This window comes from Sphaeramia orbicularis, chromosome 21 (assembly GCF_902148855.1).
Source record: "Sphaeramia orbicularis chromosome 21, fSphaOr1.1, whole genome shotgun sequence".
Classification (NCBI taxonomy): domain Eukaryota; kingdom Metazoa; phylum Chordata; class Actinopteri; order Kurtiformes; family Apogonidae; genus Sphaeramia; species Sphaeramia orbicularis.
In genome coordinates, this window is record NC_043977.1 from 48,200,932 (window position 1) to 48,218,943 (window position 18,012).

Sequence of the window (18,012 nt, forward strand, 5' to 3'; positions counted from 1 at the left end):
TGAGTGGCAAAAACCAACCATGCTCAACGTGACGGAGTATAGCAGTAAACACAGCGAGACCGGGAAAAATGGGAAATATGAAATTAAATTAAGGACAATTGGACTCGACATGGATCCATACGAACTACCAAAGAACAAGTGGTCCATGAACATTGACATGTGGCCCGAAATCGCGTATCCTAACATCAAGGGTGTAGGGGATCATCGCTATTTTTACCTGAAACAAATATACATGGTTTCATCATTACTGACAACAAGGGGCTAAAACTAGGCAGAGAACCAACTGATCCAAAGTCCATTTACAGTAGGCCATGTACTGACCCCAGCGAATATATGCATGATCTACTGGTACTGAGGATATTTGCATCTAGTTAATATCAAGTACTTTATACGACATAGCTACAACTACTTTGTATGAGAAGGGTACGACTTTATTCTTGTAAATTAGGATATTTTTCCCATCTGTTTTTAAATTATGACATTATTCTCATAATATTATGGCTTTATTGTCGGAATATGACGACTTTAATCTCATAAACGAATGACATTTTTGATAAATTATGAGGGTTTTTTTTATAACTACGACTTTATTCTCATAACACTGTGATTCTTTTTGTATTGGAATTTATTATCATAAAATTACAGGTTTTATAGCCATATTTTATGCCTTTTATGACTTTATACTCATAGTGACAAGTGTTTTTATTTTCTTATGTGGCCCTAATACGCCGTCGTAGCTTTATGCTTGAGTACATCTGTATTTGAAAAACTAGGTTAGCCTTAGTTTAAGTTAGTTTACAATCATGTAGAGCATAAGGTTCATAATCACAAAATGAAGACAAAAACCATGAAAGATGTGATCACGAAACCAAGAGCTTTACTAAGTAACGTTAGCCAAAACAATACATTTAATAAGGTATGATTTTACCCAACAATTCAGCATAAATTAATGTTACCTGACATGAAATGGGATCGACAAATCTAGGTTTGGCTGCCTGGGTTTGTGGATTCATCTACTTCTCTTTTCTTTGTCTTTTGGTGCCTGTAAAACAATAGCTCCGACTGCTTTTCAAACCTGTTCATACAATCAATCGCACAACAGCTCTTCCCCATTTTTCATTAAATATTGTTCTTAAGTTTAGACGGTATTGAAGCCAATGCTGCCACTCATCTCCCTCTTTCTGCCACTCAGTGTCTTCCGCTAGCGGTGATGTCATGTGCATGCCCTCTATACAAAGACTTTCAAAATGTAAAAGGCTTCCAGACTTGAGTTGCTCTGCTCAGCCACATTCAGGTGCTGAAATGAATAGATTTATGCTCTGTTTCCAGACTGGTGATAGTTCACACCGCTGAAACACAGACTTGTATAAAGAAAAAAACACTGTGAAAGTACAACTCATGTATGACCTCAAGCATAACAAAGTTTAAAAGCATCAGTTGATCACTCAGCCACTGGAGGACATTTACATCAGCTGTTTGTAAAGTGAACTGAACCTCTTGTTCTTGTTTCTGACCTTCACATACTTTCATTCTCATATTTTTTTATATGGTTTTTGTTTGTTATAGGCAAAAAAAAAAAAAAAATTGAGTAAGCAATTTATTGAAAACAATTAAACTGAAATAGGCTGTTCATCAGCTGATCGAAAGTTTAAGACTACACCCTTTAAATACCAAAATCTGTGCAAAAATGTGGATTCAATGTCATTTTCTGTCAGGTACCTCAACAGCGATGACGTGTTACGAGAGGCCTTGCTTATGCAGCTCAACAATCTGACCACGTTCAAAGAGAGAAAGCTTTTTTGCCTTTGGATCAGGTCAAGGGAAAGTGAACATGTATGATAAAAATCAAAGTTATTCTTAGGATATACTGCATGGACTTATTTTTTAGCTTACAGTCTCTATTTTTTAAAGCTGTTTTCCAATTTTCAATTGATTCAGTAGAAAAAAAGTTACAACTGATAGAACAAAAGTTTGAAATTTATTGACACCTCTCAGAACTGACGTTTTACTACATTTTTATACTATTACTTTGTCAAAAAATTAAAAGTAACATGTTTTTATTGTATTTGTTACTTTTATTCATTCGTATTATTACTGTCCTAAACAGATTTTCATATATTGTTTGTAGAAATGGCAAATTTTCAAGATTTATCATTGCATGGTTCCAATTTTATGGCTGTAAAATAAGCAAAAATAAGCACAAAAAAAAAACCCAAAACAAAACATGTTTTTAAAATATTTTTATTATTCAATTTTAATATTTTATAAAATGAAACTTCCAGAAAGTAAAGACATTTGAACATACTTTTAGACACCTTAATCACTTTTTGCAAGACTTGGAAAAAAACAAAAAATCTGTATATTTGATGTCCATTTCTGTAGCTCCATAAGCAGTAGTGGAGCCAAAACACTAAAAGCATTTCATATACCCTACATTACTTATAAGATTTGCATTTTTCATTGCAGGTTTACCATTGAATTGCATACTAATTGCATACTAATCATTTACAGACACACAAAAAATTAGCAGTACTTAGTGTCCATTTTAACGGTTGAAAGCTTTTACAATAGGCTTTGATCTGCTACCTTAAAGCAAGCTGGGAGGCTGTAAGATATGGTGTTGGCCACTAGGCACCTTTGGAGCTATATTTTCTTTTAGTGGAAGCTTCTCCACCAGCACCCTACTCCTCAACCAGGACAAACTTGCTGAAGTTGACAAGGACAGATTTTAAGTCAGTGCTCCACAGATTCAGAGACTTTTAAGCCGGAATTGGTAAAATATAGTACATGTGGTGACTAAGTGTGGTAATTAAGTTCAGATCATGCATTGGTGAAATGCAGAGTATTGACATTCTTTGAAAGATAATCCAAAATATAACAATTTACCAATGTTATTTAAATAGCTATACATTATTTTTATATATTATTTTATGAGAATTTAACATATTTATTGTTATAAAGTTTGCATTCAGTGTACTGTAAATAAGTTATGGAACATTTGTGACTTACTTTTTTTTTTTTTTTTAAACAATAAAAGTCTTCGTGCCATATTGACACTGTAGTCTGTAGCTCCATAACCTTAGTGGACTTGTAGCCCCATAACAACTGATACTCTTCCCCATAAGTTCACAAGTGCACAAATTTTTGCTCAAAAACTTTTAGTATGATAGATAAGTATGTAGCAAATCCATGCCAATTTGTAATAATATTTGAGCAAGGACAGCATGTTATGCACTTACTATTTCCTACAGACAGATAGAATGTTGTAGGTTTTTTAGTTTAGGAGTTACAGCCCATTGAACAGCAAAACTGTAGCTCCATAACTACTTGACCTGACCCCTTTGCCGTCAGGTCATGACAGTGTGAATACTATTTAGGCTTTTAAATGCTGTGGTCTTAAACTTTTGATCGGCTAATGAACAGCCTATTTCAGTTTGTTGTTTTCAATGCTTACTCAATTTTTTGTCTCACTTTCATTTGTTATTTTTGCATTTTGAAACTCTACTTAGAACCTTCTTAAGAAGTGCAAAAATGTAAATTCTTGCAATATTTCAACTGGTCTTGAAATTTTGGTGTGTACATGGAAAATACAAGCTTGGCTCTTAAGTTCTTTTGTTTGCGACTGAATCCGAGTCGATGGAAAAGTACCACACGGAGGTTAATGATGCGCGCCCCCCGCCCCGCCCCCCGAAAAGGAAACTCTGCTCATGCTGTGGGAAGCCCGTATGTCGTGTCTGACGTGTGGATGGCGGAGCAGCGGTGACGGGGAGACCCGAGGGAGTTGGGACTCAGACGCGGTGCCCCCCCTCCCCAGGGTAGTTTTGCGCATGGTGTTGTAGAGACGAAGCTTTCTCTTCCATGACAGGGAGGACACACACCCTGAAAGGACTGTTTCCTCCGTCATCCAATATGTTCTCCGTTCCTCAGACACCCGTCCTCGGATTCTCCGTGTAAACTTACTGCGTGAACGGGCTGGATGGAGCTGCGGAGCGGCGCGGATCCGCGGAGGAACGCGCTTCTGTGCCTGGTTCTAGGTGAGTCCAGTTGGTTTGTACTTCATGTGTGGAATGAAGATGGAAAAAGCCGGAGAGGACAGGGCATGTCGTCAAATAATGGAAGAAATCAGCATTAGTCGGTTGGTGCGTTAGGATGCGTTTATGGAAGCGTAAAAAGGTGCATGTGAGAAGTTTAACTGCATCTACAGAGAAAATACGAAATATTTAGTCCAGTGAATGTGTCACTTCTGCAGAGGTGAATGGAAACGGAACACTTAGACCCTCACATACCTCCACATGATTAAATAAGTGCACTTAAAAGTCATTGGATGTATTTTGGGGGGTTAATCAAAGCATTTTTAATACTTGAGATTACTATATTTATTTATTTATGTAATTTTTTTTTTTTTTTACATGCGGTATTTATATCTGAACCCAGGAGTCACTATGATCTCTGCACAGATGGAAGCTACAAGTACATGGAGATACAAAGAGGATCAAGACACACATTACCTTTTATTTAACACAGCAATAAAAGCTGTGTATATATATATATATATATATATATATATACATATATATATATATATATATATATATATATATAGACAGATAGATAGATAGTAGACCTACACTTAATTTACAGTTCCACGGTAGAAGTTTTCATTTAGTTACAAGAAAGCACTTTGTTGCAACAAATCCTCTTGGAATCCAAATGGCAGAAGAAGAAGCAGTTTGTACATAGTATGAACTGTGAAAATTTAAAGATAAAGATAAATCATAATACTGTTGACTTGCACATCCATTCTGATGACTGGACCAAGCTTACATTATCATTATCACAGCATTTACCGTATTCTGTAATTCTTAGAAAAACAATTTTAACATTTTGACAGACTCAAACTGGATATAAAACAGAATAATCTCTGCACCAGATTTAGCTTTTGACATGAATGTAAAATAACAGAAACTTTGTTTAGGATAAATTGACAGTTGGTCTGGTTCAGTGAATGTATCTGTGTTCTGATTATCACCTATTTAGTCTAACTTTTAGGACACACAGTTGCACTGGCTCAAACATTCAGACACTGGCTGATGTTCCAGGAAATGACACATTCACATACACATATTGTTTTGAGGTGAATAAACAATGCTGCAGTGTTGTCAGAGGTGTCGCTATCATCTGTTTTACAAGATTTTAAAAAATAGTATAAGTAGTGTTAAATGGTTTTTTTTGTTTTGTTTTTTTTTACATTAGACCAAGGATGAATTTCATCTCTGGACATTTACCTGTTGTGTAAGTGCTGTACTGCATCAGGACTCACTTGGAAAAGGTGTTTCCATCTCCTATTAAGAGGATATTACTAAAAAACCAAAACCCACTACATGTTTACCGTTACAGGCACTGAGTCTGTTTACATGACCATAAAAATCCAATAACTGTTAATAATCAAGTATTGAAATAATCAGATCTGATGCGTTTACATGCACTTCAGAAATATGATAATCGGTAAACCCTGGTTTAAACTTTTCAGTCCATAATTGGGTTTTTCTTTCAGAGTTTGTATGTACGTAGTGACAGTAGAGTCAAACTTCCCGTTATTGTCACTTCTGTTTTCTATGATTTGATTGTTTTTCCATAAGCGCAGATGTAAAAGAACTAAATAAATTAAATTGACATTTATACATGTATGAAGACAGGAGTACTAGGGACAAATCCAGGTGTGTTAATCTGATTATTTTTATTTGATAAAACAGATCAAATCATACTGTTTACATGATCACTAGTAATCTGTTAACTCCAGAAATCAGATAATGATCAGAGTATTAGTGTTGGATGTAAACAGACTCACGGGTCCTCCACAGGTGTTTTTTTTTCTTTCCTGGTTAGAGCTGGTCCACAGGTCATTAGTGGTTATTGGGTTCAACTGCCATGCCAACTGCCATGTTTCTCATTACCTGGTTGTGATTGGTCAGCATTAGGTTAGCATTAAGGAGGTTGATCTGCTCTGGCTGTGTGCTGTCCAAGAATCCATGTCCCTGTTTAGCTTTCTGCCATTTCCCCAAACATACATAGTGGTACTGAGTACTTTCAGTTTCCACTTTTCCACCCTATTGTCCTCCCCCCATCTTGAACAGTGACTCCCATTTTAAATACTGTTTAAGGCCCACTTTTTCATTTTATCTATCTCCACGATAGACTCAGTGGGCAATGGCAAATTTAATTTTCAGTCACCTTTTGGAACGCCTAAAAGGACCTTTTTTTGGTTTTACCCCTTTTCATCTTTTTTGTGCAGTTTGTTGTGTTCCCAGTTTGTGACCCCAAATCCATGAGTTGTTCAGTTTCTGTTTTTTGGGGGAAATGTAACAGTGGGAACATTTCTCATAGTTCCATAGGGTTTTGCATATTGTCCTGTTGTCATAACACAACTAGTGTTAATCTGATCTTCAGCCTTTTAATGTTTATTATTCCAATATTAATGTGTGACTTTTAGGCTTGCTCTAAAATGCTATTAGGAATATATAAAATAATTCACAAATACTACTACTAATATTACTTTTTATCATTAAAGAAAAAAATGTAAGCTAAAATGTATCAAGGATATGTACATATGTTGTAAACTGTAAAGTTAAACTGCAGAACAGGGTGATATACTTGTCAGATGTCAGACAGTACAGAGACGACATACAGAATGAGGTTGCACTGTTGTGTTGTACAGTCTGACAGCGGTGGAGGTGAATGACCTGCAATAGCACTCTTTCCTACACTGTGGGTGTTAACAGTCTACCACTGAAGGAGCTGCTCAGAGCCTCCATGGTCTGATGTAGTCGTTGAAAGGTGTTGTCCATGATGGATGTCAGCTTGGCTAACATCCTTCTCTCACCCACCTGCTCCACAGTGTCCAGTGGGCAGCCCAGGACAGAGCTGGCCCTCCTGACCAGCTTGTTCAGTCTCTTCCTGTCCCGTTCAGTACTGCCTGCTCCCCACTAAACCACAGGGTAGAGGATAGCAGAGGCTACTGCAGAGTCATAAAAAGTCCATAGCAGAGGCCTGTGTACTCCAAAAGACCTCAGTCTCCACAAAAGGTGAAGACAACTTGTTTTTTTTTTTTTTGTACAAGGCATATGTGTTGTGTGACCAGTCCTGTTTATTAAGGTGAACACCCAGGTACCCTAAAACTGTCCACCAGCTCATTGTCTAGACCCTGGATATTCACCGGTGTGGGGGGTAGTGGTCTTCTCTATAAGTTTGATCACCATTTCCTTTGTCTTGCTGGTGTTTAAGCACAGGTGGTTGCACTCACATCAGTCCACAAAGTCCCTAATGTGAAGATTGCAGTGAAAGCCTTTGTGGTTTTAAGATTAAACCGGTTTTTAGCTTCACTGGGCAAAAATTCTCTAATTACCTTTGAATGTATTGTAATTTCCGTTGTCTGAAAACACTCGAGACTCCTCCTTGTTTGTGTTTTCAGCCTGTAGAAGTTCTACTCCAATACCCTGATTTTGCCACAGGTGCCTTTGGACAGGTGGGAGATTGAATACATGAGTGACCGCTGTAATTACCCATCACTGATCAGATTAGACTGCTCTACTCTGTTGACACAGAAGTTTAGAAGAACTTATATTTAGTCTTTCAATTTTTTTTTCCTTCAAATTTAGGCTTTTCCTCATCTCATAATCCTGCATCATTCAATAACAGAACAGGTTACAGGGTCAGTTTCTAAGATTTCTTTGTGTTCATGCAGTTCTGGGATGTTTATGTAAGAGTCTGTTTAGTTTGATGCCCTCTATAAATTTGCTCTTACTACAATAAATTCCCCTGTAAAAAATGTTTCATTCGAGTATGTGGCTTTGCATATTATCAGGCTTTATTTGAAAAACAGCCATGGGCCACATCTATCACTGCAGAAACTGCTGAGTTAATGCAGTCATATATGCTCATTAGTAAGGGATTTAAAGTTAATTTATTCATCATCAGTTCAGATGTAGGTCAGGTAGTTGTAGTCTGACTGAAAGAGCTGTATGAAATAATGTTAGCAGCAGAAGAAAGGAAGCCAGAAAAATGGATGAATGTTTAATGAGGACACTTTCAGAAGTTGTTCAATTTAAAACAATGACATGTTGAGCTCAGAAGTGGAAGTCTATCTATCTATCTATCTATCTATCTATCTATCTATCTATCTATCTATCTATCTATCTATCTATCTATCTATCTATCTATCTATCCATCCATCCATCCATCCATCCATCCATCCATCCATCCATCCATCCATCCATCCATCCATCCATCCATCCATCTTTTATTTATATAGTGCCAAATCATTACAAAAGTTATCTCATGACACTTTGCATATAGAGCTGGTCGAAACCAAACTCTTAAGCCAATTAACAGACACCCAACAGAATCCTCCAGGAGCAAACATTTGGTGACAGTGGTGAGGAAAAACTTCCTTTTAACAGGCAGAAACCTTGAGCAGACCCGGACTCCTGGAGGATAGTCATCTGTCTTGACCAGTTGAAGTTGGAGAGAAAGGGTTAGCGGAAGAGAGAGAGGCAGAGAGAGACTGAGGGGGTAGGGGGAGACACATGGATGCACAGCAAACTGAACTAGAACTGTTAAAAACTAGAACAACTAGTGCTACACACCTGATCAAAATTTTAAGGCCAGTTGAAAAATTGCAAGAATTTACATTTTGCACTGTTGGATCTTTAGATGGTTCTAAGTAGAGCTTCAAAATGCAAAAAGAAGAAATGGGAGTGAGACAAAAAAAAAAAAAAAAAGAGTAAGCAATTTATTAAAAACAACAATTAAACTGAAATAGGTTGTTTATCAGCCGATCAAAAGTTTAAGACCACAGCCTTTAAAGGCCAAAATCTGTGTAAAAATGTGGATTCTGTCAGGTATTCACACTGTCATGTCCTCTTGATGGCAATGGCAAAAGAACTTTCTCTCTTTGAACATGGTAGGATTGTTGAGCTGTGTAGGCAAGGCCTCTTGCAACGCACCATCACTGCTATGGTTGGACGCTATAAGAGTCATTTCAAATCCACTGTCCAGTACTGATGTCCATTTTTGTAAACTTCCCTTGCTATCCAACCCCAAATGTTCTCATTTGGATTTAGATCAGGGGAACACACAGGATGGTCCAAAAGAGTGACGTCATTTCTCTGGATGAAGTCCTTTGTCACGCGGCATTGTGAACTGCAGTGTTGTCCTGTTTTTAAACCCAGTCATTACCGCACAGACCAGGGCCCCGAGTCATGAGGGATGCCTCCTGCAACATCTCCACATAGCCAGCCGCCATTTGATGCCCTTGCAGAACCTGAAGCTCCATTGTGCCACTGAAGGAAAAAGCACCCCAGATCATGGTGGCGCCCCCTCCACTGTGCCACATAGAAAACATTTTAAGTGGGATCTCCTTGTCATGCCAATAGCACTGGAAACCATCAGGACCGTCAAGGTTAAATTTTTTCTCATCAGAGAATAAAACTTTCTTCCATCTTTCAGTGTCCCATGTTTGGTGCTCTCTTGCAAAGTTCAAACAGGCAATTTTGTGGCGTTAAAGGAGACAAGGCCTTTGAGGATGTTTTTTGTTCTTAAAGCCCTTCTCTGGCAGATGCCGTGTGATGGTTATTGGGCTGCTGACGGCACCAGTAATGGACTTAATTTGGCTTGAGGATCGTCCCATGTTTTGATGGAAAAGGCAATCGGATCCTCCGGCTCAGAGCCGGTGACATTTTTTTGGGTCTACTACTTGACTTTTTTGTTCCATAACCCTCAGGATCTTTTAAGAAATTCAAACTGACTGTCTTACTGCGTCCAACCTCAGCAACAATGACGCATTGCTAGAGGCCTTGCATATGCAGCTCAAAAATTCGACCACATTCAAAGAGAGAAAGCTTTTTTGCCTTTGCCTGGCAGAAAATGACACTTTCATATTATCATTATCATATGACCAAAATGATCACTGGTATTATTATTATCGCGGTATTGTTGAAATGTGCTCAAAAAGTTCAAAAAGTACTTATACACTCACTGAAATGATTTAACCAAACTGTATTTTGAAAAGAAAAAAACAAACAAATAAAATAACATGCAGAATGTACTTTCTGTTTGCAAAAACATTAAAATATTAACATGTAAAGATCAAACATACAAATGTGCATTAAAGATGGCACCTTATGGCCATAAGAGGGAACTGCACGTGGGGTGGGAATTGGTAGGATTTTATCAATATCAATGCAATTGTCGATTCTGCTTACAAATCCAATTCCTTATCAATTCTCTTATCGATTCCTGAGTATTTTTTTGAATGAGGAAAATAAGTAGTTGGACATAGAGCCCGCCGGCTGATTAATCGGGCCGATTATAGCATATCACCAATTAATCAACATCGGCCAATATGTAGCCGATGTAACCGATATATTAACTTTTTTGTTTTGATGCGCAGAGATTCTGTCACTCGCTGCTCCTGTGTGTGTGTGTGTGCTGCCCGGAGAATAAGAGGAACTTTAAAGCGAGTTCGAGTTAGTTTCACTTTAACTCCTGCTGGGACAATGACGCTATCACCCCCCCACACACACACAATCACCCCCCCGCTCGCGCGCTCTGACAAGGATGGACCGCTAATCACCCTACCCCCCGGTCTTATGAAGTATTCACTCCCCCTCACACACCCATGTCCGTGCACTTCCTGTCTACCTCACAGTTTCATTCTGCCAGCAGGCCTGGGTGTTAATAGTGTAGGGGAGACCGGGGACAGTTGTAACACAGGTCAGTTGTAACTCTTGCAATTGCTCCAATCAGGAACAACTTAGGACTCACCTAATTCACTCTGCACATGCTCAGTTTAGTCCTTAGTCCACATAAGAAGTTGTAGTGCCGTGAGGCAGACACATCAAAATTTGTGAGGGAAAACATAATTGTGTGGTAACATTTTTTGCTCTAATTAGGGGGCCAAGCCCGCGGGGACTGGGGGACGCGTATGTGGAACCCTATTGTTTTTGTAAGGATTTTTATTCATCAATATTTTTATTTTTCTGTTGATAAAACTGTTACTGCAGCCTAAACCGTACATGGTATGGTGCTCCAATTTGAAGGTTGGTCCAGACCCCTGCAGGGACCTCAGACGCAAAAATGCGCAAATATTCACAAGTAGGGGGCGCTATAATCAAGGACAATGCGTTTTGGTCTATAACTCCCACACCGTATGTCGCACATTCAAAAACCTCATATCCTTGGATTCCCTGAAGAAAACTGAATCACATGAGATAGGCCACGACCATTTCCGCCATGACTTTTTTCCGTGCAAAATCGCGAAACCTGAAAAATCTACTTTTTCGAACTCTGACTTGGGAGTTTGTCTGATCTGCGTGAATTTTGGCACATACACTCTTCTCATGGACCTGATGCAAAGTTATTACAAGAATTTTGTTCAGTCGAAAAATGTGCAAATTATAAACGAACAAATTTCTCTAGCTACCTAAAAAAAGTTAAATGTCACGTATCTCGGTCAAAGTATATGCTATCAACACCAGATCTCAGATCTTTTTTTGTATTGTGACTATGAGGGTATGAGCCTAATTTCGTGAATTTTGGCCACTAGGGGGCGCTGCAAATATGGAAAATTTATATCTCTGAAACGGCTGCACCAATTTCTACAAAATTTGGTGGGTATGATGGAGGGCCCGTCCTGAGGCCATATCTTGAAGGTGGGTGTGGCTGAACAATGTGGGCATGGCTTATTACAAGTTAAACAACAAACATTTCCTACAGCTGAACTGTTCTGCTGAGGGCTGTGAAATTTCTATGGACCCTATAGAATAGGACACAGATCTACCAGAGCAAAAACTGTGGATGTGCTCCACTAGGTGGCACTATAACGGACAAATGTGCGTTTTTGCCTCTAACTTCCAAATTTTGAATGACACATTCATAAACTTTACATCATTGTATTCCTTGGATAGAGTTGAGTCTTTTGACATAGGCCACGCCCACTTCCACTGCTTATTTTTCTTTCTAAGTCGCTACATATTGAAAACATACTTTTTCTAACTCCTACTAGGGTTTAAGCCCCATTGGCTTCAAACTTTGCACAGACAATCTACAGAGGCTTCTGATCTAAAGTTATCACAATCAGTTTGCTGCTGTAAAAAATGTGCTAGTTATAAATGAACAAATTTTTTTGCTAGCTAAAAAACACATATTGTTGCATATCTTTGATAAAGTATATGCTATCAACATCAAACTTAATATACTTATTTTAGACGTCAGCCAGATGCTCTGTGCCAAATTTGGTACAAATCAGACAATAGGGGGCGCTATAAACAGAGAAATATCAAGTCACAAAAAAGTTGGTCCGATTCACACGAAATTTGGTGAACATAATGGGGGGTCACTCCTGAGACCAGCTGTAAAGTTTAGTCATGACTGGTTAACGTGGACATAATTTATTCCAACTAATCCCAGTCCCACACATTCCTCCTTCCACTCTACTGGTCCATTTGTCCCATTCCAGTGAATACAGCGGCTCAGACGGTGGAATACTAACTACAACTGTAAACCCTTATGAACGGGGCCCAGCCTCCACCAGCTCAGCCCCAGACCCACGTCCTTCGGGGCCGACTTCCGTGGGCTCTGTGGGGCCTGGGGTCCGAGTGGGCGGGGAGGCTTGGCCCCCGTTCATAACTGCTCGCAGTTCTAGTTACTTTTGTGATTGCATAGTTTGCATTTGAAAGTTGTGTAAATTATATTTATGAGATAAACAAAGATTTATGCAACTGTTTATCCACCTGTCCACAATTATCTAATATAAGATTATTATATCCTGTGTAGATCAGTGTTCTTATTTCATATATCGGCCAATATATCGGTTATCAGCCAATATCGGATACTGGCCGATATATCGGATATTGGCTTTTTTTAGCCCTAAATATCGTTATTGGCTTCGGCCCCAAAAATCCCATATCGGTTGAGCTCTAGTTGGACAGGTCATAGCGGAGCTTGTTTGACCATTTTCCATATTAAATCATTTACAATGTCACACATATACACTAATGTACACACACAAGCAGAAAGTTAAACACAATCATATTTTCCTCTACTGTTTAATGAAGAAACGTAAATATTCTGAAACATGTTATGGTGTTATGATCCAGACTGGTCAGTGATGGCACTCCTGGTGAGTGACAGACAAATCACAACAGTGGCATATGGTCCAGTTACTCTGGAAGTCGGTCACTGGATTTCAGTCGAATTTCTTTCAGTTCATAAAGCCTCCCCTCCTTTAGCTTTTTCCACATATCAATTGCATTTGTAAAGTTGAAGCTCACTCGTTTGGGCCCCGTTTTAACTTGCATGAGTTTGTCCTGAGTATCTGTATTCTGCTGGGTCAGGATCTGAAGCAGTGGGGAGGGGTTAACATGAGTGTGAGATCTGGACCAGGTCCGTGCGCTCGGACCAGGTCCATCCCATTCATCTTTCTCTCCCTTTCTCTCTATGCACTCAGACCGTCCATGTGTACCTCCATCCCATTCATATCTCTTTCTCTCTCTCTCTCTGTGCGCTTGGACTAGATCTGTGTGGGAGCCCGCTATCCTCAAATTTCCAGAGCGCTGTCCATGCTGGTGCCTTCAGCCATGTTTTCAGAGGCTAAACATTGCAAACTGTGCATTCGGGCCTGGAGTGCTGCTGCCTCCAGGAAATGAGCAGTATCACTGTGAGTTTTCAAAGTGCGGTAATCAAACACGGTTTTCATGATAATTAGAATTTAAACGCTCTTTAAAAGCTCTTTCAGATAAGTAGGTGCCTGGCCATGAAGGGCTTTGTAAGTGAGGAGGAGCACTTTAAATTCTATCCTAGCTTTTACAGGGAGCCAGGGCAGAGAAACCAACACAGGAGAAATATGGTCTCTGATACTGGTTTTAGTCAGTACATGGGCAGCAGCATTCTGGATTAGCTGAAGGGTCTTTACAGACTTTTTCGGACAACCTGAGAAAAGCGAGTTACAATAATGTAGTCTGGATGTAATTAAGAATGGATTAATTTTTCTGCATCATTCTGTGTTAAAATTTGCCTGATTCCAGCAGTATTACTTAGATGAAAAAAGGCAGTTCTAGAAATCAGTTTGTGTGAGTTAATGAGAAATCCTGATCGAAAATAACACCTAGATTCCTCATGGTGGTTTTGGGCTTCAGGGTAACATAGAGGTGGGCGATATGGGAAAAAAAATATCATATCACAATTTAAAACAATAAAATGATGATCTCGATTTTATCACGATTCACTACATTGATCTTGGAGACTAATTTGCAAGTTTTTGAACAGTGCAACCAAACAATTTCCCTATGTAAAACAGCCCTAAAAGAAAAAAAAAAAATCAGACAATTTAGACCAAAGAACCTTGACAACACTCTGATTAAGTGCACTCTTGCAACATAAAAACTAAACTGCACTTGGTTTTTGAGGTAGCTTTCAATAAAGATGAAAAGTAAAAACATAATTAAAGCTGCAAGCAGCATTGGGTGGGACCTCGCACCGGACGTTCCGCCTCCCGTGACTGTCGACACCTCAGCTCCACTCACACCTCTCCATCCCGATTCGAGCTCCCACTGTTTTGTGTCCATCATCCTTACATCCCTACAGAACACCAGCGACCCTCTGCTGAAAGCACCATCACTTTTTAATGAGGCTTTTATTTTGGAAAAACCCTACTGTGTGTATGTCTGTGTGTGTATGAAAGAGAGACAGAATCACTCTGAATGAATTGAAATTATACAAATATGTTGAACATAAAAGTCATGATTTACCACATTTCAGGCTTTTATTTTGAAAAAAAAAAACTATTGTGTGTGTGTGTGTGTGTGTGTGTCTTTGAGAGAAGAATTTTTAATGAATTAAAACTGTTGAAACACTTGAGCGTTTGGCATAAAAATGAAGAAGTTATTTAATAGTCATTATGCATTATTTTAGATAAGGCTTTTATTTAAAACAAAGTACTCCTTGTACTCTGTAATGTATGCAAAATGTCAAATATCCACAATACAATGCAGAAAAACCTGTTTTAAAATGAACGGGGTGGGGGTGTAATACATTTCTTGGATTGCCTGGAATTTGAACCAGGGTCCTCCTGTTCAATAGGCAGCAGCTCTAACCACTACTCCATACACAGACACTTGTAAACTTGCACCAGCAAGAGTTTCATAGGGGTTTTATTCAATATGATCAGTAAAAAACAAGTACTGTTCAAAAAAATTGTGATTATTCCATAACCGTAGATCGTATCTCAAAAATTCTTTCAGTTTTGGATTCTGCAGACTTGTGGGAATTTAATAAGGAACTTTTGTGAAAAACATTTGAAATGAATAAGCAGTAATTGCAGAAACGTAGAATAACTTTGAAAGGCAGATTGTCAACTTCCTGTTGGAGTTAGCTCATGAGTGTCAGTGTATGATTTGTCGGGCTCAATCAGACCAACATTTTGGCATTTGTTTCATGTGTCTGTGACATTCCTACTGGCCACTAGGGCAGTTTTTGCGTGTTTTTTAGTACATAGGTGGCGTTACAGAGTCCATTTTGGCACCCAAGGGGTTAATTTTGATATTGAATGAAAGTGTTCACCAACCATGACATACATGGCAAATTTGGTGAGTTTTGGAGCATGTTAAGGGGGTCAAATGACAGTCTAAAGTGGAAAAAGTATAAAAATAAACAAATTGTTATAAATCAATAACCGTACATCGTATCTCAAAAATTTTTGCATGTGAGAGTTGTGGTGAGTCCCATGAATGGATAGATATGTCACATGTGAGGAAAAACTCCAAAGTGAAAAATGAGTTCCAAACATTGCAACTTTGCGGGCTTCTAAAAAAAAACTAAGACAGTTATGGAAAAAGTGCGAGATCACTTTTTTGAGGAGGGTTCACTCTATCATTTGGTGCTATTTAGAAGTCAATATGACAAACAGTGTCAGACGAGTTAGTTTTAGAAATTTTATTTTGAAAGGCATATTGCGAACTTCCTGTTTAAGATAGGTCATAGTTGTCAGTGTATGATTTGTAGTGCATCATTCAACAAACATTTTGGCATTGGTTTCATGTCTGTACAATATTCCCACTGGCCACTAGGGCCGTTAAGGTTTTTTTTTCACATAGGTGGCGCTAGAGAGCACCTATGGGGTCAGTTTTTACATTTCATCAAATTTTTCGCCAGACCTGACATGTGTGCAAAGTTTGGTGAGTTTTTGGGCATGTTTAGGGGGTCAAAATCCAGTTGAAAGCCGCAACAGTATAATAATATAAAAACAAACGAAATACAATAAGGCCTTGCTTCAAGGCCTTATCTTTCGTCTCGGTCCCTAAAGAAGCAGAACAAACTAGAAGCACTCGGAGAGCGCAGACCTCTGCCAAGGCAGATCAGTGACCCCTGGATTTGGATGAAAATTTCAGGAAATGCTGATACTGGCACAAGGAACAAATGATTAAATTTCGGTGGTGATTGGGGGTCAGGGGTGGCGTGGAGGGGCCACTGATCTGCCTTGGCGGAGGTCTGCGCTGTCTTTTCTAGAAAAGGACTCGTAGACTGTACTTGTACTTTGAAGGACAGTGGTACATAGCATGGTGATAACGACAGGTTAATCATATCAAGGAGGTGGCTGCTAAGTAAAGGTAAAGCATCTTTAATGAACTTTTTTGGAACTAGGTCTAAGAGACATGTAGACGGTTTGGATGAAAAGACTATCAAAATTAGTTGATTGACCTCTATAGGAGAAATGCAATCCATATAACGAAATGGTTCAACAGTCGACTCTGTGCCTGCTGGGTCTGAAGAATTTAAAGGTGGACTTGAATTTGTGGCGGACAGGAGACCATTCATTTTATCTCTGATGAGATAAAATTAATATCTCTGATCAGCATTCGCATTACTGCAGACACTGCCCTACTCTGCTTATCGATCTCACGTTCCATCCTTCCCTTACTCATGACCAAGACCCCAAGATACTTTAACTTCTCCACTTGGGGCAGCAACTCTTCTCCAACCTTGAGAGGGCATTCCATCCTTTTCCGACTGAGGACCATGGCCTTGGACTTGGAGATGCTCATCTTCATCCCAGATGCTTCACATTCGGCTGCAAAACGTTCCAGTGCAAGCTAAAGGTCACAGCTTGATGAAGCCAACAAGACCACATGATCTGCAAAAAGCAGAGATGTGACCCTGAGGCCTCCAAACCGGAACCCCTCTTCCCCCTGGCTGTGCCTAGAAATTATGTCCATAAAGATTATCAACAGGGAGGAAAGGGAATTTGATTTACTACTAATGCAGACCAAGCTCTGGCTCCAGTCATACAAGGATCTAATGGCCCGTAGCAGCAGACCTTGGACCCCATACTCCCACAGCACTCCCCACAGGATATCTTGAGAGACACGGTTGAATGCCCTCTCCAGAATCGTAGAACATATGCGATTTGGATGGGCAAATTCACATGAACCCTCTAGGAGACTGTAGAGGGTAAAGAGCTTGTCCAGTGTTCCATGACCAGGTTGTGGAACCAACTGACCGTTGGTTGAATTGATAACCCAGATCAGAACACTGACCCCACAGGCTTGGACTGTAGGCACTAGGCATGATGGGTAATCGCTCTGGAACAGGATCAGTCTGGATCCATCAGACCACATGACCTTTATCCCTTAAACACAGTCAAATCTTTATTCTTCTGTCAAATTGATGGATTGTCCAAATCAGTTCATACTGTCTACTAGAACCTTTAGCATTCTGCTGTCCTCTGTGGGATGCCAGGCAGTAGGGGGCATAATTTCCCCTTGTTGCCTGGCAAACCAGGATAAAAGAGCTGACAATGACACGTCACAGTAACAACAAGTGGCCCTTCTGAGGAAGGCTACAGGTTGTACCCGAAACATGTCAAGGTAAAATAATTAACTCTTTTTCCATCTGTCTGACAAATAAGAAAAGGAAATCTGTATAAACTGGTCTGATGTTTTATTAATGAAAGGTTAAAGC

The 18,012-nt window shown here is 39.3% G+C and overlaps 1 protein-coding gene across 2 annotated transcripts in view; it reads left to right on the forward strand.

The window, feature by feature from the left end:
- The first annotated feature begins 3,739 nt into the window (after window positions 1-3,739).
- ramp1 (receptor activity modifying protein 1) overlaps window positions 3,740-18,012 on the forward strand; it is a 154,960-nt gene continuing 140,687 nt past the window's right edge. For both annotated transcript variants that reach the window (XM_030125209.1, XM_030125210.1), the window contains exon 1: window positions 3,740-4,034. In XM_030125209.1, the coding sequence (XP_029981069.1) occupies window positions 3,977-4,034 (58 nt within the window). In that variant the 5' untranslated portion in view covers window positions 3,740-3,976. The remainder of the gene's footprint in view (window positions 4,035-18,012) is intronic.